We start from the raw sequence: 22211 nt of genomic DNA, 5'->3' as shown, positions 1-22211 counted from the left end.
AACTTAACGCCTCTTTTCATGCTGGAATCATCAGAAACATTTCTAATTTACCAAGAAATTCAAAACTAACTTAATTTTAGAATGGGAATTTTATAAAATGTAGACTATTTATAGTGTGTGCACGCGTGTATGTGCAAAAAACAGGAACCAAATCAAAATAGAAAATAATTCAAAGGCAATTATGTACAGACAAATGATTGCACAATCATTTATAATGGATTCAAGCCTATCTAAAGAAGCACTCACAATAAACTGTGTGACCAAAATTAATCTACTGTGGTTTTCCAGATTGGCCCTGAAAGCAGAGGGTTTTAAATTCATCAACTCATCATCCACTACTCTTAGAATGTGTAAATGAGAAAATGCAATAATTTTCATCTGAGAATCACAAATCACTCTGCAAATCTAATTGGCTAACATACAAGGACATAAGCAAGAATTGCTGTCTTCATTTTTGTGGCTGGAAGGACTGGCTAATAGATTTAATCTAAAACCAAGAATGAATCAGTCGTGAAACAAACATTAATCACTCTTTTAACCCATGACATTCCATTGAGCTGAAGCTACTACTGTACATACCAAAGCCTGTTTACTCTTTTGAAAAATTTTATTCATGATTTTTACTATGCACACAACTAAATGCAACTATATTCAGTTAGAAGCCAGTGTTCCCATCAGTAGCCATGTTCCAGCAAGCTAGCAAGTGCAGGTGTTTGTGAAGCAAAGGAAATAGAAGCTGGCTGTTGTGGGTTGAATTGTGTTCCCCCAAAATATGTGTTGTAAATCTTAATCTCTATGCCTGTGGTTATAATCCCATTTGGGATGGGTTTTCTTTGTTATGTTAATAAGACAGGATTACTGTAGGGTATGTCTTAAATCTCTTTTGAGGTATAAAAGAGATTAAACAAGCAAGCCAGAGAAGCAGAGATGGGGAAAGAGATGCCAAGCCACATGAAAATCTCCCACGAGCAGAGAGAGAAGGACCTTCCTCCAGAGCCTATAGAGACAGAAAGCCTTCTCCTGGAGATAGCTCCTGAATTTGGACTTCTAGCCTCCTAAACAGTGAGGAAACAAATTTCTGTTTGTTAAAGCCACCCACTTGTGGTATTTCTGTTATAGCAGCACTAGATAAATAAGACACTGGCTTTCAAAAATAACAGTGGGAACGGGAGTGATCTGCTGAAATGTGGCAGTGCAGGGAGGCCTTTTCACCATTGACAATGAGTACCAACGTTGCATGCTCTGCATGAAAGGTGTTTCAAGAAGAACACATTTATATTCAAGGTTCCCTAAGCTATGAGTGAAGGAAATTCATTTCAGAATGCCCTTTTGGAGCTGGTGAAGATTTTTATTTTTTTTGCAAATGCCTTAGTTATGTAATTTGCCCTAGGTCACATATAAGTGAAATGAAGAACAAGTACAGCCCAGGGAAACTCATTACCTTGTTCTATGTTCAGCATCCACCATTGTTCTGCTAAATCATCGAATAATCTGTTCTAAAGCTCAACAGCTTCTCATTTCTCACATTTGGCAGCCTCTACAGCTTTTAACCCTGTGCTGCACCAACTCCTGTGTGCAGCTTCTGTGACATTTTTTTCCTAGCACCATCCCTCAAATGGCTGGTCCTCAGTTTTTCTGATCACCTCCCTTTTCCTCTCCCTGTCCTTTAAGTACAGGACTTAACCCCAAGTTTCTTTTTGGAATTTTTAGCTTTTATAAGCCCACTCTGCATGAGCTCATCCATTCCCAAAATCTGTCACTGATATGTTAGAAATGGTTCAACGTTCTGTTTCAGATTATGTGCATTGGCAAATAAGAGAAGGAGAAAAAACATCAAGTATCATGGTAACAGCAAAATTAATAACTTTGCACTGGTCATTGCAGACTTAGCTTTAAGGCTGTTATTTCTAGACCACTCAATATTTCATCCCTAAACAAAATAAATTGAGGCAATATAATTATATACCTAGTGCTTAATGAGTAGATGTGAAGAATAAAGCAATTAGAAAAAAAGACTCTCTCCACTTCAGACGTATATAACAATCATGAGGGGAATAGACCAATTAAGAACAAGCACTGATGATGATGTAAAAAGATCTTAGTAAAAAATTACTGCACCGACTGTGGCTCAGATGATTTTTCAAACTAAGCTCCTCTATCTCTAAAATAAACAACACCTTCAGGGATCAAGCATAGGCAAGTCATGTTCCTGGAGTGGTCACTGACATTGAATTCAGTGTCAGCTAGATCCGTCCTAAAAGATAATTCCTGCACTTGGAGAAGATCATGCCCTGGGATGAGTGGTGAGAGTTACAAGTTATTGCTATTATATCTTACTTTGTGCACTGCACTCAGTAAATAGGACTCTTTCCTATTTTAAAGATCCTAGTTTTAGGAGTCCTCATTAATGATCAGTCTGGTTGGGGTAGAGATGATTGCGGCTAGCCACTTACATGCTCTGCTTGGCTTGGGATCATCTAGACCCTGGGGTGATACTCATAATGATACATCTTTGGCCATGATTCCACTTTTAAGACCCGGATGAGGATTAATAACTGTCTGAGATTTCCTCATGGATACTCTAGTGACACTTCATCTTCTCTACACTTCACCTTTGTTCATAGCGTCATCATCTACTTGGTTCCTCATGTTACAAAGCTCAAGTTGATTCGTCCTTCTCTATTAACCAACTCATATCCCCATGGTCTCTTAAGTTCTGTCACTTTTATTTCAAAAGTGTCTTAAGCTTGTTCTCTCCTCCAGATCTTCAGTGCAACTGCCCTGGTTCAGGCTCCAATCACCTATTTTAATATTTTAACAACTTGCTCAGCTGCATAAGGTATGTGCTGGTTGACAATCAGCCCTGCGTTTAAGAACATCTCACTGGCTTAACTAGGCTACAGCATTTTTTTCTCTGCCTTTCTTTTACTCCTGAAAGTAATGGGCAGGTATCCTAAATCCATGCCACCTGAGTAAGATGATAGATTTTTGTCATTTCCCATTTGACAATGAGATCTTTATTTACAATAGAGTGAGGAAAGAAAGAAACTCCCCTCCATTTTCCCCCAGATTTAATGATAGATAGGTGGGGAGCAGAATCTTAAATGTGTTTATCATGGACATGAAAATTACCAGTTGCTACTGTCAAATAAATACAAAAGCTTACAAAATAGTAATATAAAAATATAAAAGCTTAAAGGCTGTTTCTCTCTCTGTCTTTCTTAATACAACGGTGGAAATATTAACATATTGGTGTTCCTAGGCTCCCCAGAAGCCCTGATGACTTCCAGCTGACCTACCCAACTTGCCTTTTTTCCTTCCCCAACTCTCTTCTAGGACAAGGGACTTCTTTTAAACTTTTGCCTCAAGAATCAAGAAGAAATTGAGAAGGAGAGAAAGGTAAGTGGGTCTTGGTCAGGGGTTGCAAACTCTAGATCCCACAGTAATGAGTGAAAGTGAATAAAGTGGGCTGGGAGCAATAATAGGCACAGTGGGCATTGTGGTAAGAGGAGGGCATATACCCCATCCCAGAAGGTACCCACTGCTAAGCACCAGCCAATTGTTACGAAGAGAGAATGCAGGCCAGTGTTGCCAAATTTTTCAACTTTTCAAAAGATGATTAAAATCCAGATTTTGAAGGGAGGAGGGGAGTGAAATTTCTTGAATTTGGAAACACTGTGTAGGCCAAACAAAGGACCTCTGAGGCCACATTTCTCTTACTTCAACCCAAGACTAGGAGGGGATTTCAATAGGATTTAGAGAAACAGAAGTGGGAGCAGCTGTAGTTTATTTGTGATGGAAAGGCATGCAAGAGAAACAGGTGGCTTTAAAGAATATTTCTATGTTGTTTCCTCATGCTCAAGGAGAAAGTGAAGGACATAGTGTTCTTCGTGTTTTGAAATAATTTTCATTTGCTGGATTGTGTCCTTTCAATAGACACTGTAGCCCTGAATTATTTGGGTCACAGTTCTTCAAGTACCACATCTTAGAGAGAAAAAGAACTTTTATTTTGTTCATGTAAGCTACATAGAGGGTCCTGGTAGCACAATGGCTAAGTGCTCAGCTGCTAGCCAAAATGTCGGCAGTTCAAACCCACCAGCCGCTCAGTGGGAGAAAGATGTGGCAGTCTGCTTCTGTAAAGATTACAGCCTAGGAAACCCTACGGGGCAGTTCTACTCTGTCCTATAGGGTTGCTATAAGTTGCAATCAACTCGATGGCCCACAACAACAACAACAACAAGTTACGTACAGTGCTATCCTGCCATCCTGCACTTTGTCTGAGCTACACTTCTCTTTACAAAGCAAGTGTGATGTTAAGGTTGTGTGTCAGCTTGGCTGGGCCATGATTCTCAGTGGTTTGGCAGTTATGCTGTAGTTCAGCAGTTACATAAGGATGTAATCACCTCCATGATGAGATCTTCTATGAGCAACCCATCAGTTGAAAGGGATTTTCCTTGGAGTTGTGGCCTGCATCCAATATATACAGACTTTCTGGCAAAACTTGCTGGCTTTTGCCCTACTCTGGATCCTGTATTTGGCTCATCATCATCTGATCTCTGTTCTTGGGATCTGAGCCAGCAGCCTGCTGTTTTACCTGATGATCCTGGATCATCAGCCTCTATAGCCCGTGAGCCAGCAACCTCCCATCTAACCTCCTGATCTTGGGTTCATCAGCCCCTTGAGGCTATGTGAGTTAGGAGAAGCCCCCAGCCTGGCGCCTGACCCATGGACTTGGGACTTGCCAGTCTCTACAACCGCATAAGCCATTTCTTTGATATAAATCTCTCTCTCTCTATATATATATACACTTCACTGGGTTTGCTTCTCTAGAGGACCCAACCTAAAACAGCAAGTGAATTCTTCCTTGACTTGTTAGTTAATAAATAAGGAGACCAAGAATGTTATTGTTATTCATGCTCCTGGACAAATAAAGTTTCAGTCCTTTATGGTTTAAAGACTCTTTCTTGAGGGACAGCACAGGTGCTAATTAAAAAAATAAATGTTAAAGATAAAGCCTAATGATTTGGGCTAGATTGAACCAAATCTGCATTATTAGCAAAGGAAAATTGAATGGGATGTGATGATACCGTTGGTAAGAGAAGTAGCTTTTCGCTGAGTTGGCATGATTTGAGAGCTGGAAAAACTCTCATACAGAAGGATTTCTTCCACAAGTCACAAGTTCCTGCTACTTGGTAACTAAACTGTCTGATATGAGAGTTAGTGATATCCTAGAAAGTCTTAGGAGTAATTTTTATCTGTTAGAGGGTTGCAATGGAGTTTTTTTCTCTTTGAGCACACTCTGAGATTGGTTAAGATGCAGTGCTTCTCAAACTTTAGCATGTATGTGAATCTCCTAAGGGAATCTTTGAATTTTTTGTGTGGTGGGGCCTGAGAATTTGCATTTCTAACAAGTTCCCAGGTGAAACCTGAATACAGTGAGTAGCAGGGAGAGGATGAATAAAGAGAGAATAGGGTATATGGATGTAGAGGACATTGGTTTTTCTGGCCTGTCCAGCCACTAGCAGCCTAAGTTTACTGTGGTGGAGACCTTTCTTCCTCACTATTAGTTCACGAAGTTCAGATGAGGCCACTTCTCCCTTTACTGTCCCCTACCCCAACTGCCTGTGATAGAGTTGGGTATATGATCTAAGCCTGGTCAATCAGCACAAGTGGGCAAGTGATCCAAGTCAGTTCAATGATTTTTAGGCTTTGCATTCGGCTAGAGCTATTGGGAAACAGGCTTTCTTTGGTAGGTTTTGAAACTTGGATCTTCCGGTGACCATCATGAAAAGGGTGCCTGCCTGAGAATAAAGCCAACGTAGAGGATGCAGATCTAAAAGCTGGAAAAGGAAAGATGCCTGATGATATCTTTTGAGCACCTGGATACAGCTATGCCTGAGGCAGATGCTCTAGTCTAGTTGGTTACTTGAGTCAATAAATTCACCTTTATGCTTAATTAAGCCAATTTGATTTGGGCTTCTGTCACTTGCAACAGATAGCATCTTGCAATGTTACCTTAGAATCAAAACAAGTTCCCTTATTTATTGCTGTTGTTAGTTGCCATTGAGTCCATTCTGACTCATAGTGACCCCATGTGTTACAGAGTAGAACTGCTCCATAGGGTTTTCTGGGCTGTAAATCTTAATGGAAAGCAGATTGCCAGGCCTTTTCTCCTGCAGTGCTGCTGGGTGCGTTCAGATTGCCAACCGTTGGCAATCGAGCACAAACTGAACCACCTAGGTATCTTCCCGTTATTTATTAAACCAAAAAAACAAAAACGAAAACCGTTGCTGTCCAGTCGATTCTGACTCACAGTGACCCTGCAGGACAGAGTAGAACTGCCCCACAGGGTTTCCAAGGAGTAGTAGATTCAAACTGCTGACTTTTCGTTGGCAACCGAGCTCTTAACCACTGTGCCACCAGAGCTCCCATTATGTATTGGATGAGCTAATATAACATCACTTAGAATAGGGCCTGACACATAGTAGGAATTCAACAGATACTAATAGCCTTCTCTTCACAATTTTTCTTTGGTTGGATCAAACAATTCCTTTGTTTTATACACATATCTATATGTATACACATATGTATGTATATATATGTGTTTGTGTGTGTGTACATACATGTAGACACACACACACGTATTTTTTTTGCCAGAGAAGAACAAACAACCTGAGACTGGCAGTTAGGTGACAAGCAATTTTATTTTGCAAAACAATCACTATACAGCAACAAATACATTTGCAAATTTGATTGAAAAACATGAACTAACTATAACCAGCCATTGAAGAAATGCCTTTCTATGGCGACAGGCTTTAGAATTTCAGAAAAAGAAATCCCCCACAGATTTGTAGCGGCGTGTTGGAACCTTGGAATCCCAGCATACAGAGTATACTTTTTGCTGATTTTTTTTTTCTTTTTGCTAAAGTTGAAGTAGATTTTTATGATTGATGTTTTCTGAGTTTGAAAATAATCTTTTTCCTGCAGAGGGACTTGGCCTCAACTTGCACACCCAGGTCAAAAATCCTAGGTGTAAAAATACAAACTCTATACTGACTTTAGCACATCAATCTTTGAAGGAATGCCTAGAATTTGCCTTTCCCAAGCAAATATAAAGTTTTTGCTACTTAGACCGTGAATAGTTTCTTTTCCTTCTTTATGTGGAATGAAATATAGGAGATAAACTCTATTTCCAGCTATGATAGAATCAACCACATTCTGACTATTTCTTCAACAACATGGACATGATGTTATATTTTGGCTGATGATCCCACTTCCTGCTGTATTACTGTGTGAGTATATGGAGACGGCTGGCCACAATCAGTACATTCTCCCATTTTAAATGTTTTCTCTTCAGCCTTCTTCAGTCATACCTACCTGATGCTACACAGGTGTCTTTTTTTGTGGGTGGGATTTTGGCCCATCGCCCTGCTGGAATTCAGCAGGTGAATCCAGAAAGAGTTGGTTCCTAAGTGAACATGGCCTTGAAACTCATCAAGAACCTGGATCTTTCCTGCATCCTTGTAAGGTACCCAATTTTCAGTTGCAGGTGACCCAGAGAATGAGTTCATTGGAGAAGTTGGCCTTTTAACTCTTTACATCTCTGGATTACTTTTGTTTCATTAAACAGGTTCTCAAAGGCTAAAGCCAAAGAGAACCTGGCATTAGTAGATCTAGAACTGAAACTATGAAGTTTTCATTTCTAGATCAGCGTATGTGTGTCCCCACAAAAGTGGTGCTCGAAAAGCTTAATTTGAGTCGTTATCTTGAGAGTGAAGGCAAGATGGACTCCACACCCATAAGAAGACATTTGGCCCGTGGGTTTCACCTTTTTACCAGTGCAAATGACCAGTGCGAACGATTAGTGCAAATGAATCCCAATTCCGTATAAAGCAAGGGCATACATTCATTATGATAACTGTGATGCGATTGGAAATTTTTTTTAATGCCAGATCTAATAACTTAGTGGCTAATATAAACTTGATTTTAGACATGTATTTTAAGAAACTGAGTTTTAATATTTTGAGTGTGTTCACTTCTTAACTTTTGTAAAAAAAAATTTAAACCAGTTTTAAAAAAATTACTTGTTTTACAGGTTAAAACTGTTCTAATCAGCTGTTAACTTCTTTCCAGAGAACTTTAATGACTATCTAACACATATCAAAACATGTAAGAAAATACCACAAGTCTCCACACAACTACTTTTTCTTCTCCTATTTTCTGGTACATTTCAAGGTAAGCTAATGAATAAATTGCCTGGATTGGTCATATCAAACCTCACAGCAATTACAAGGCAGAAACATCCATAGTCCTACTCAACAGTATCTATGCTTCTGACTATTGTATAAAATAACTGATTTATAAATGGTTTAAGACGTGGTCGCCTGTGTAAAACCTCTGAGTTGAGAATTAATGGTGTGGGTTTGCTCCTAGGGTTTCTCTTGTGGCAGTCTCATTGAATGCAGTATCCAATGGGTCACAAAATGGCACCCATTTCTCCCTGTCTCTGCATCTCTTCTTGGCTTTTGTCTTAGATGCCCCTATACCTCCTCATTGCCTCAGACCATGCTCATCCTTTCCCCCTTTATATTTGGGAATTGATTTGGCTCAAAGGGATCAAACACCTACTTGACCATCTTCCTTTCACTGTTCAGATTCAGTCTGCCAGCCCTGAGCAAGAAAAAGAACAGAAAAATACTAAAAAGCATCCATCCAGCCCTGCGGCTCATTGCCCTATTCAGGTTATTTGACTATGTCATTGCTTGTTCATAAGTCTGAGATGAATGCTTTATAAGAGGAATTAATTGATTTATGATTTCTAGACTGTACATAAGGTCAGAACAGTATTATCTACTGGTAAATACTGTGAAGTCACATCGTGTTGCTTTATAGAGTGTAATGTTGGAATTCTGAAAAAATTGGTTCAGATATGTGCATCTCAAATGTTTTCTAGCTATAGCTTTTCAAAATACTGCATTTTTTCTTCCTGATCAAGGGATCTTTACTTTGGGTGAGGAAGTCAAACATCTTCTACCAGAGAGTTTAATAAACAGATACTATTTGAAAGAATGGGATAACATGTCCCAAACTTTCACTGTTAGTTTCAACTTTAGCAAATGAAAAAAAAAAAAAAAAGAAGTCTGTTTCGTGAATGATTATAGGTATAAAACCCAAACTACTCTGTGATTAAAAATGAAAGAAATCCGTATCTTAAACCAACAATTTGTAGACCCTTTTATGTATAACGGGACCCACCCCCACAAACTCCATGTTGGTGAAAGCAAAGAAAAACAAATTTTCCTAGCATCACAGGAGAGACTTGTATCTGGCACTAAAACAGGGTTACAGCTTTGAGTTGTTACAGAAAGCAACTTCATGCTAAAATTTTTATCTTTTTTAATTTTTTTTTTTAAGTAGGGAAAGAATCCTGCTAACATCTACTTTCACATACCTAAAATTGCAACACCAAAGGGTGCAGGAGACACAGATACTGTGAATAAAGAAGTATAATATTCAAGTATATGAGGAAGTATCACAAATGGCCACAGAGAAATATATATATATTTATATCTATAATACTGTATCAAACAGATGGAAGGGGGTGTGAAACTGGTAGTGTGGACACAAATCTAGCCGATCACCTGACATTCTAATCAGACATGAGTCCATCATATCGAAAGTGCTTCAATCCTAAGAGATGCACTTTTATGCCACTTTCTCAACCACAGCTCAAATGCTTTGTAACTATTTTTTAATTAGTTAAATAATTTATTGGATTCACTTATACTCTGATATAATTATCCAGGTCCCAAATGTTAATAACTTAATTGAATCTTTCTTCCCATTTATACAAAATAACACTTTTAAAAAAACTGGTTATTTCTTACATGCTCGTCCCTTCCTGCAATTAAACTTCTTGATTTAATTTAACCTGTAATAAGTTACATTGGGCGGCTTTTATTTTTTCACCCATAAACAGAATAATGAAATGAGCAGCATGGATTTTAACAAGGCCCTTCGGAACGTAGTGGATAGCCTTCAGGCACATGAAAGGTAAAAATGCAATTTTTAAAATCATAATACTCCATGCAAAACAGAGCAGAGCAAAAATAATTTTCCAATTGTACCCATGTAAAGCCAGTGTCTTCCTGTTGCAAATGGAAATCAGGTCAATTTCTGCATATTCTATTCATTTTTTTTTTTATAAAATTGTAACAATTATTTAAGTTTGGGGATGAGATTATTTATTTTATGGTTTGTAAAGAATGAATGTAACACCTGCTCAGAGCCCACTCCTGCTAAGAGCTCATGCCTAAATATTGTGACTTCAGTGCTAAAAGGAATATTCACAAGCCCTGCTTAGCGAGTGCAGCAGTGACATCCTCGGCCAAAGTGGCGAGCTGAGGGGATTCGAGCAGGTTGATGCTTCCAGAAGACGAGACGTTGCTGAGTCGTCGGGGTGATGCCACGCTGGATCTGCCTGGCGACTGCGTAATGATCTCAGCCCCGTGGTCCACACGGGCCTTCGCATGCTCTCTGAAGTTCAACTTCTGGCTGTCAATCTGTTCAAGACAAGCATCAGTCCTCATTAACTCAAGCATCTGAATTAGCCCCTCGCTCTTTCTTTACCTCCCAGATCTGATATTAATGTGACTTCTATGCAGCTCTATCACCCCCACTTCCTATGTGTCTAGGTCTTCAATCTGGGACTCATTTTGATGAAGACTATTTTGGAAGGATTCAAAGAAATGACAAGATTTGCTCATGACCTTGTTGCTTACCTTGACATTACCGCCTCCAGGGACATGGTGAGCATTGTCGAGTGAACCGACTTTAGCTTGGGCCTTTTCTTTGAAATCCAGTTTTACACTCTCAATTTTCACACGCCCACCACCTATGTATGACAGGAGAAAGGCTTAAATTGCTAAATAACTTGCTGAAGTGAAATCTTATATTTGTGGTGACCATTACCCAGAAATGATGGACCATAGCAAAACACAAACGTAATCAAATTTACTACCCTCTGATCAAAGATGTGTAAGGAATCTTTTAGAATTTCTAGTCTATACCATTTGCCCATACCAATCAAGATAATGGCATCCTTCTTATATTATGTGGATTGCTTTACATGTAAATACCTTTCTTCTTTACCCATGTCTAACCTAAGAAATCAGAAAGGGTTTCTCATCAGTATAACAAAAACTCTAAAAAGACACAATGAAAATATCCTATTGGATCCTTTCTAGAAATTGGAACATTTAGTCTCTTATGCCTAAGGGAGAAAATACGTTGAAATGAGCCTCTTCTCTATCTTTCTTTATGGTAAAGGGTCATTGTCCAAAGACGTGTTAGGCTGCAGATGGGTGATATGTTCACTTGTAAATGTTCATTGATGGCTTGACTGATGGAATGAGCCAGGAGCTAAGTGGTTTGTAACCAGTCAGCTTTAAGAGCACCCCATTTTAATTAGCACATGGGGTGAAAGGAAGAGAATCTTAGGAGATCTTTTTCTTGTACAGATGCCACAGGACAAATCTGACACTGACTTCAATCTGATAACACAGACAGGGTTTTGACTGCACCATGCTGCCAAATGCTAACTAGCCTGAAACTCGAAGATCTACTGTTTGATGAGGGTGCTATGTACCACATTTCAGTGTGGTCTTCCTGATCGCCGCATGCCCTTCTCAGGCTTCAGATGCAGGAGTTGTTCTACACTGAGTAGGTTTTTGTTGTCCTTAGGCCTGTCAATGACCATTTCTGAGTGCCTGCTGATATCTTTGACCTGGAAAGATGCTAGATTACACTTCCTTTTTTATCTTTCTTCACCTAAGAGATTTGCTTTCACTTGCATGAGTGAATTGGTTTTGACAGCAGGCATTCTTCTGAAAGTTCAGGGGTAAATGATAATGACCCTTTACTATCATTGTATCTTTCCTGGGATTTTTTTTGAGAAAAATATGAGGGACTCTATGGAAACATGGGAAAAATTTTTCAGTTTTGGATTCTTGATGCTTATATGTCCCTGCAGAACAAAGAGAGAGGTCTGTTAAAGCTTCATAGCTTTTTTAAGGCTTGTGGTATTTTTCCCATGCAATACCTAGACATTTATATTAATATGCAATTGCCTGGCCATGGGTCCACTGAAATTATATGGTTTTATTGGATTACATTTTGAAGAAACATCTAATAACTCTTCTCCTGAAGACTCAGGATGTGCATGATGTTTTTAGCTCATGTTAACAGAAGGCATGTAATATGTAATTGTTATCCCCTCAAAATATGCCTCATTGCAGGAAGTGTTATTCTTCCAATATTTCACCTGTCCAAGTGAGCCTCACTTGTTGGCTGTGATGGAATTAGCATGATTCATAATGATTCACTAAATATATTCATTAAACAAGGATGTTGGGTTTCTAACTAGATGAGATCAATTTCCTTGGGATCTTACCTTTTTTTTTTTGGTAGCCCTGTATATAAACTGCCTTCTCAAGCTTTCTTTTATGATTATATGTTGTATCAATGTAACTTTGTTAAGTTTTGTTGGACTGTCTTTTGAGAGAGAAAAAAACAATAATATAACATTGACCTAAAATATATTCAGAAAAGGAAACTTGAGAAGGCTATTTCTGTTGAGGCCATGCTAGAAATTCCTATGCGACTATTAATGAAGCACATTTGAATTTAGAGATCTATGCCTTTGGTTCTGAGGAATTCTGGCACCCACTAGGAGCAGCAATTTTGAAAAATGATAATCTTTATCAAGCTTCATAAATCCTGAAGTGAACTTGAGAAGTGCAAACATTTCAATTTGTGCCCCTAAGTATTGGGTTGTTTCCTTTAGTTTCTCCTTAGATATTCCACATTTCTAAGTAGCTTTGTGAAAAGCTTGTTGTTGTCAAAGATCATTGTGCTAACACTTCTTTACAAATTTAGTCATGTGATTCAGTTATTACAGAAGAGTTGGATTTAGTAATAGGTGGGAGTCTATGACAATAGTCTTTTATGACCAGTAAATCATCACAAAATGTTTCCTTTTCTACATAAGGTTCTTTTTGTGCATACAGTCCCCAGGCAAATTTGACTAATTGTATGTATCCTGCCTGGAATTAAAGAATCCACCACTATTTGTTGTATTCTGGAAGAAAATAGGCAGTATGGTGAAATATTTTAGTCATGCTATTGACACAGCAATGCGAAGTCAACCAAGTGTTTGTAGATTTGAGTTATAGACGAGAATTATGAAGGCATACAGCATGAGACCAGTCCATGCTGTTTTATGAGTGACAGAGAAGTTAATTCCATGGCAGCAGTTTTGAGACTAGTAATGAGGATTCCATGCATGCTATTTCTAACTCCTTGTCTTGCTCTATGAACATCCTTGGTCCAAAGTTAAGCCTGATTTCTAGGCATGTTTCCAGTGGATTTTTCAGTCTTGAAACTTACCTTAACCTACCTGTGTTTTTCAACTAATAAATTCTTCCTAATAATCTTTCTTCGTCAGAAGTGTTATTGGGCTCAATTGTTCTTACACCTTATTTTTTTTTATTACATTTGAGATAATGATTAATGCAAATAACCTTTCACCTGGTTTATATGCTATGATGCCAAACATAGATGGTTAAAACCAATTGTTTTCGGCTTGTCATCTGTAAATTAATGGTATATCTAAATCGTTTTAAAATATTCTCAGGAAAAATATAAATTTGATAGTTTTCTATTATTACATATCTACAGAGGTGAAATTTAGCAAAAAAAATATAATACATGATACTTAGAAAGATGACTTATAATATGTTAGAATTACACTTTAAAGGGGGAACCATATCTCACAAGTATGAACATAAATTCTACTTTACAACACTAGCCCTATGAGATATTCTGGAAAAACAAAAGGGTCCATGGTCAAATAAATTTTGTAAACATTGCATTCTACTAAGTATTTACAATGCTTACTAATGAAGGATCTGAGAAATTCATCAGATCAATAAATTGTTCAGCATTTCTTAAGCACAATCCTTATTTCACATAATGCAGGAAAAGTTTCATGAAAAATCTTTGTAAATGCTGCTTTCAATGTTACTATGCATAAATACATGGCAGAATGTATTTTACAGATTATATTATTTCAAAAGAGCTCCAATAAGCTCTTTTGAAATATATAGTCTGTAAAATACATTTTTTATGTTGTGTTCATGAAGACAAGTTCATCTTAAATGCCCTTTAATTTTTTAACCTATTCTATGATATGTGGCCTAGTCATGGTAATTAAGTATGCTTGCCCAAAGGAAGATGACTTGAGATTTCTAACTTAAGTTTCTATTAATAAAAGCATGAAGTATTAGGATTTTGAAACATCCTTCTAATTAGGTGTTTTGCAATACAAAATTTGCATTTGCAATTTCCTGAACCCAATTTAATATTTCTCAAATTTCTAAACATTATTTATTTACCTGGCCTGTGGCGGATGTTCTTCAGAGAGCCGCATTTGGATGTCACGTGGCTGAGATCTATCTTCTTGGTAACAATTTGTACCTGTGGGAACCACAAAAAATATGTGTGAAATCGTTTAGATGTGGGAATGCTCCTAAGCTCATACATAAAATCTAGAAACACACCTAAACTCACAACACGCAACAACATACCCAGAAACCCAAACTGAGGTACACGCACACACGCATGAAAACATCTCCCCTAGGTCCTCCCACATGTTTGGACTGGAAAGAAGGACACAAGTGAAAGAAAATCCTGGAACAGAAGATCTTATTAGTAGAAAACAGATCATGCCACAAGGGATAGAAACACCTGGATTAATACAGCACGCTTCCATTCAGAGAAATAAGCCGCACAGTGTGAAACCTTTCCATAAGCAAAGAGTCAACAAAATAGATGAATTATTCTTTAAAAAGTGTTTAACATGAAAGTGAAAACATTGCTCATAGATACAAGGTGAACTAACTTTGCTTTAAAATACAAGAAGAAGAAAGCTATAAATGTGCTTTCCTAAAATGTTATTAAATTATCATATCTTGGCTAAATGGATTATTTTCTTACCCACCAAATTATAAAATGATAGCAACATTTTTTTCTTTATGTCATATTGACATTGTTTCCTCTCCCAATATTTGAAGCAGTGCTTCTAAAAACGTCCTCCATTGTCCACCTGCATCAGAAGTACATGGGAATTACTAACTCAGACACTGTGGAAAGGGGCCAGGGTATCTGCATATTTAAAAAAGTGAATCTTCTCTAGAGAAAAGTTTAAGGCTATTGTTTTGCAGGCTAGAATTTCCTCTACTTACTTTAGGATCTTTAGTTATCCCAATTTATCCATGTCCACTTAGGTGCTTTGATCAGCAACACCTTCAGTGCTGAATAGCTGGGTCCATCCTCTGATACCCTCCATTAATTTACCATGCCTAAGCCTGCTTCTATAAGAGTAACACATGGTGGGTATTGCAGTCAGGGCAACCACATCAATGTAAAAACTGACTCTGAGGCTTAGCCCAGCATCCTTCAAGAAGTCCAGCAAACATGGCTTGGACTTCCCAGACAGTGGAGAAACTTCCAGTGTCAGGAGACAGCTCCTAGTACAGTGCACTTGCTTGCCTCCATCTCCTTTCACTGCTCTACTCCATCTCTGCCCAGGTGAGGAGCAAACAGCCAAGAGTTAGACAGACGAGGATTCTGGATTTGATACCCTGTAAATTTCTTGGGTCCCAGTTACCACAATCTGACGTTTAGGTGGTAGGATCTGTAGAATAGAGAGAGTCGACCTAGTTCACGTTTTAAAATTATTTTTATGAGGAACTATCCTTACTTTGTCTCACTTTAGCTTGCATTTGCCTGACCTTCAACTCTGCCTCAGCCACATTTAAGACATAGATGTGTCTTTTGCTTCCTCTCATAGACTATTATTTCCACTAAATGAAAGAGACAGGAAAAATCTTGTCAAGACAAAGTGTACACTGGGACTTGAATCATTTCACTTTGAATTATAGATGAAGCATGCTTCACCAGTTTTGTATTTTTCCAAATGATATCTTAACTCTCATGAATAATGAAGCACTGAAAATTGACATTACACACTTTGGGTGCTTTCAAGCGTATCAACCTTTGCCTCAAGAGTAATTTAAACGGAGCTACAGAGGCGTGTGCCCAGCTGACTTTGTAGGGGAGTAGAGACAGCATAAGAAAATACCTCTAAGCCAAAGGCCAGCACATGAAACTGGCAAGTGAGCAGGCTTGCCATCCCCTTGAAAACCATGGTAACACCATCAAGGTTTTCTTCCCAAGCCAAAAGTGAGATATTCATTGATGATTCTACAGGGAACGATGGGAACCCCATCACTGAAAATGCAAGGCTGAGAAGCCACCAGACCAGGTGGATATGAGGAGCAGCAGTGAGAAGAGGGGAGTGTGTTGGGAGGTAGGCAGGAAAGAAGACAGGGTGCTGGCTGTGCAGGCAGCTCCACACAATCAGGGCAGCTTTCTAGTAGAAACTTCTACTTACATTTCCACCCCCAGCAGAATGTTTGATGTTATCCTTGGAACCACATCTGGACTGAACCTTGCTAAAATCGATCTTCTTGTTTAAAATGCTAACCTAAAAGGAATTGGAGGTAACTTCACTATGCATTTTTCTTTCAGTATGCCAGGTAGAAGAAACCAGAATGGGTAGTGCCAAAGAGGCTCCAGACTTGCTTCCACTTACATATTCATTAAAGAGAAAAAACTAACACTGGAACTTAAGAGCAGATCTGTCATGTAAATATAAGCCCCGCCCCTTTCCCTGCACACCTAAGGCCAAATGCTCAAGTCTTAAGTATACTCGATGTAGGCAGGTGTGATCTTGAAACAGTGAAAAGGACAAAAAAATAAAACTTGGATCATCTGTGATGGCGGCTTTCTATGTTGTGGGCAACACTGGGATTCAGGTCTACTTCATGGACATTCCAATGTTGTAGTTGAGTGTAGTTCTGCCCAGGACCTTTATGGATATGCCAATGCTCTCTCTTCCCAAACCCCAAAATGTCAGTCATCATAATTATTAGTCACTTTGCACATTTGACTTCACTATCCTATTGGTCTACATAGCACAGGTGAGGCCCACAATTAGTCTGTCTTAATGCTACGAAGTCAGGGTTCTCATTCATTCAGAAGAAGGTCCCCTGGTGTCCCAGGAGGGTCAGTGAGGAGGGTCCAGTCCTGCTCTGCTGAAAGGGCTTTGTGATTCCCTTGCAAGTTTGGCTCAGTGACCTTCAAAAGGTCCCTCTGTGACAGCTGCTCTTGAGCAGCCATTTCCCTTGTATGGTCAGTATCGAAGCATTGTTTCCACTTTCAGATGTGAGAAAATCAAGGCCTATTGGTTAGTGGACTTGTACTTGGTCATGCAGAGGTATTCCAGGCCTTGGTGGAGTCCAGAAGAGTTGAAGTTAGGTGTCCTATTTCTATTTTTTGGAAGTCAAGCATTCATCTTTCAGACAATACAAATCCAGATCTGGAAAGACATTACTAAATCTGATGACTTCTTTCATGTGTTTTTTTCCCCTAAATGCTAAAGAGAAATGATGTTTTTAATGCTTTAGGGGACAGTTTATCGTTTTATTTTAAAAAACCAAGCAAATAAGCAAACAAACAAACAAAAAACTATAGAAATTTATCCCTGATATACAGCCATCTCCAAGAATGGTATCACACCTCTTGAGTATTTGCAAAACAGAGTCAGAAATTCAAGAGGACATTTAATCCTGAATTATTTTAAACTAAACAAAGCTTACATGGCAGTGCCTGCCTAGCACTGACAAGATAGTTTGTACCTTACAGGGAAATATTGATAGTCTTCATCAGCGACCCAAGGGAAGGGCCTCATGTCAAAATAGGATTTCAGAAGACATGATGATTGGGCTATTCTTTAGGGTAAAATAAAAATAACAATTTCAAAAAAGGGAATATTACAAAGAGTCTAAACTACTAAGAAATATACTTACTTTCACTGTAAGAGTTTCACATAAAATACAGATGCAAGTATTTTCAGCTAGTAAAGACCACTACATTTCAAACCTTATATATAAATTATTTTCAGAAAGCAAATAATTTTGATTCATTATTTCTAATAATCATATTTTTCATTATTCTCCATGATTATCTAATTAGTTTGCCTGTGAAACAGAAATAGAAATAGAATTCACCTGAATCCTTTTTCTCATCCTTGGGGGAATATCTATAGCATCTGATATTTTGCTTATAGATTTTAATTGAGAGATCATTAGAGTACAAATCAAGCGACTCATCACCAAGTGATCAAGAGCTAAAAGTTAAATCTGATTCACTTGCTACAAAAATGGAAATTGAAAGGTCAGTTGAGTAAATTTATTTGACCTTGACATTTAATCAACTATTTGACAAATTTTATGATTTCCAAAATAAATGATTCAATTCCAAAGCAGTAGTGTTGCTAGCATTATTTGGAGATGATTTAGAATCTTAAAGTCTTAGAACTTGAAAGCTAACTTCTGTAGATTTTCTATAGATTTTTTTAGAGAGTCATAGATTCTCTAGTGAAATATCTTGCTGGCCCTTCTTGATGGTAGACTGTTTTCAACCTATTTCTGCTCAACATATGAAGACTGAAGAACTGGTGCCTTTGAATTGTGGTGTTGGCAAAGAATATGGAATATACCATGGGCTGCCAGAAGAATGAACTAATCTGTCTTGGAAGAAGTACAGCCAGAATACTCATTAGAAGCAAGGATGGCAAGACTTCGTCTCATTTAGTTTGGACATGTTATCAGGAGGGACCAGTCCCTGGACAAGGACATCATGCTTGGTAAAGTAGATCAAAAAACCAAATCCAAACCTGTTGTTGTCAAGTTGATTCCGATTCATAGTGACCCTACAGGACAGAAGAACTGCCCCATACGGTTTCCAAGGGGTGCCTAGTGAATTCAAACTGCTGACCTTTTGGTTAGCAGCCATAGTTCTTAATCACTAGACCACTAGGGTGTCTAGTAAAGTAGAAGGTCAGTGAAAAAGAGGAAGACCTTCAACGAGATGGACTGACACAGTAGCTGTAATAATGCGCTCAAATATAGCAAAGATTGTGAGGATGGTGCAGGACTGGGCAGTGTTTCATTCTATTGTACGCAGGCTTGCTATAAGTAGGAACCAGCTTGATGGCACCTAACAACAACAACGACATATGACGTGTCATGTTGGACAGGCCTTGGACATGCATTAGTGGCATGTACTTAATGTATTTCCATATTTGCGAATAGCACCATAGTATAAAGATTTTGTCTAAAACAAGGAAAAGTATGATAGAATTAATATAAATAATCTCCGCAGACTGCTACTCACCATACTGCTTGATGGTCCAGTAGAGAGAAAAAAAACTATTTTGAGCAGATGGTGTTTGATGCTCAGTAAAGCTTTGCCCTCTAGCTGGATGACTTGCACCTGAGCACCCACCTACTCCACATAACTCACATTTATGCTCTAGGAAAATTACACATTACTGTGTGTCAAAAATCCCTAGGGTCACTTACAAATAATTAACCCCTTAAAATTAATTCCACAAATACCAGCAATCAACAGGAACCATTCCCTAAAAATAGGAAAACAGATGACTGCTGCGAAGGGTAAGACTTTATCCCAGGTTAATTTTTTTTAAACTAAACTTTGAGTTTTAGCTCTCTGGCCTCTATAGATGGAATCAAATAAGGATTAATTTCTTTAGGAAGGTATTTCACTCAACTTTTGTTTTTCTAACAGCCTTGTTCAAGGGAAAAGGATCAACATCTTAGAGATGGTCTAGAAAAAAATAAAACTTCTGTGTGACAAATGAACTAATTTTCTATATTCATGAAATGGTGGGAAATAACATTTTAGTAATCATTACCTAACATTATCTCTAAATCACATTTTAATATCTTTTTTTTTTCCAGCTTGCATGATTTTTACTTGCACTATTAATACAAAATAGGGTGATTTGAAAGCATATGTCTATCTTTTCTTCTGCATACTTCACAGAGGAAGTGAAATGGACTGTATCAGTCAGCTGGATCATCATCTTAAAGCTCTGCACTGTTCAAAATCTCCCCAAGCTCTGTGTTTCCTATGAAAAGAATCCAAACTTCTTGGTGAGACAACCAGAGTTCTCAGCAGTTCTGACAACTCAGACTTCTCTTGTGTTCTTTCTATTTTACATTTGGCCAGACTGGGTTACATTCCATACTTTTGAGAAACCATTTTAATTCTCCTGGAATCCAGATTTCTGGGTTAAGGGAGTTGGGGTGACCCACACAGGCCATTTGCCCTTAGCTGTCCTTTTGAACCCTGACCCTTGAAGAAACTGGTTGCCTAAAGTCACCTTTAAGACAAACAACCGCCTGTAAGCTGCTTAGTGTAGACTGTTTTGCCTTAGGCCTTGGGCTTTTTTGAAGAATTATCTATGCGCAGTCAGTTTTGAGAAACAGGAACTCCAGGGTCTGACTAGAAGTTGTGTTTTAGGGTAAATTGTTATTATAGAAATATTGTTCTGGACCCATTTTCATGATAATGTTGATGGGGTGGGGTATAAGAATCTCTGGAGGTTTTTTCATCTTTGGAACATTTTTGACTCTCTAGCTAAAATCTTACCCCGATTTGCAAATCTTATATTCAAAAAACTTCAATCAATTTCTATTATTGGCTTAATAGGATTTTTTATTTTAACATGTTGAAGCTTTTGTTTATATTCTCAAGCTCATCCCTGTTTTCTTTATATTATTATATCTCTCTGGAATGCCCTCATTCCAAGTCCAGCCTGTAAGAGCAATTCATCCTTCAAAGCTCAGCCCAATCAATATCGCCAAAGGATTTCAGTCTCAGTAGTGTTATGCAAACACTGGCAACTTACTTGCATAAACTGTTGTCTTTTCATTCACATATGGGCCATATTAAGTATGGAGAGTTATAAATTACAGGATATCATCATTAAAAAATTAGTAAGATTTATTTTATTTTATTTTTTTAGTAATTCTGTCTATTCTAGGGAAAGACCGTGTTAGGGAAGAACACTGCAGTTACTTTCTGGATATTCCTGATGTAACTTTAGCTGGTTTTTATCCTCACGCTACAGCTGAAATGATCTCTCTGAATATGAGTTTAATTGCTTATGCAGAGAAATTAGCATTTTTTTTCCAAAATTGGGTCATTGTAGGAAAAAGTAGGAAGACATAATGCAGGCTATGCCTGCAGGCAAGAACCAACCTCTCTAATCAGAGGTTAGACAGAAAAAAGAAACATGTAAAACTAAAGAAAATAAAATCTAACTTATACTTTTGAGGAAAACAATTTATAAACAAAAGGAAATGAATTCCAATGTCAACTTGAATTTCTTGAGCAATGTGACTTTAATTTTTTGTTGTTGTTGTTGTTATGTGATGGCTTAATTTCTACTTTTTTAATCAAAGGACCCACCTATCAGCTCGAGGTGGTGGGGTATGGGGAGTAGCTGGAGTCTAAAGGTTTGGATTCTGTTCTCGGCTCTTCCACAATCTTGTACTAAACTCTCAGGCATGCTCTGGGTCTGACCCTCAGTTGCAGAATCATTGCTTTCTTCCTCCAACTGAGACTGCCTTAGAAAGAATGCTTTTGTGAAAGAGTAATGGGCAGCGACACTCAGCTAACTTCCCTCTGCCTTGCAGGGTTTAAGCTTCACGTTTGCATTTGCATAATTTCTCAGGAGTGCTTAAATGAAGCCGTACTTTGTCTTGCACTACAAAAACACTTTTCTGGCCCTCTCAAACACATTTCCTATTCTATAACATTTAACTTTAAGGAAAACTATTTATACAGCCTCTATAAAAACCTGAGGCATCATATACTAAACCACAATATGACTGCATTAGATATTAGTGAAGACCCCAAGTTCTCTGACACGGATGATGAGCTTCAAAGATTTACCTGTAATAACCTCGCACTCTGGTTAAAATGTATTCAGGTATACAAACATTATAGTCCAATCGGAATTTTAATTAACCCTACCTACATTCACCAATAGTTTCTTTAAAATGATCGATATCAAACATAAATAATACATATATTTAAGTACATATTTAAATAAAAATGATAGTTTACATCAAAACACACAGTTCTACAGAACTCAAAAAGGAAAGGAAAGTAGGAAGGTCCATTAGGGTGTTGTTGTTGTTGTTAGTTGCCAATGA

General features: G+C 38.0%; 1 protein-coding gene across 3 annotated transcripts in view; it reads right to left on the bottom strand.

Annotated features, from left to right (window-relative positions):
• Positions 1-6687: 6687 nt before the first annotated feature.
• Positions 6688-22211, bottom strand: part of MAP2 (microtubule associated protein 2) — a 293387-nt gene continuing 277863 nt past the window's right edge. The window contains exons 11-14 of one of the 3 annotated variants that reach the window (XM_004376274.1): positions 16514-16606; positions 14454-14535; positions 10782-10894; positions 6688-10562 (exon numbers count right to left, since the gene is read on the bottom strand). In XM_004376274.1, coding sequence (XP_004376331.1) covers positions 10347-10562; positions 10782-10894; positions 14454-14535; positions 16514-16606 — 504 coding nt within the window. In that variant the 3' untranslated portion in view covers positions 6688-10346. The remainder of the gene's footprint in view (positions 10563-10781; positions 10895-14453; positions 14536-16513; positions 16607-22211) is intronic. The other 2 variants (XM_023731221.1, XM_004376275.3) reach the window with 2 other exon arrangements.

The sequence above is a fragment of the Trichechus manatus genome, unplaced genomic scaffold (genome assembly GCF_000243295.1).
Source record: "Trichechus manatus latirostris isolate Lorelei unplaced genomic scaffold, TriManLat1.0 scaffold00041, whole genome shotgun sequence".
NCBI classification, from domain to species: Eukaryota; Metazoa; Chordata; class Mammalia; order Sirenia; family Trichechidae; genus Trichechus; species Trichechus manatus.
The sequence above is the reverse complement of the archived record's forward strand: the minus strand, read 5'-3'. Positions and strand labels throughout refer to the sequence as shown.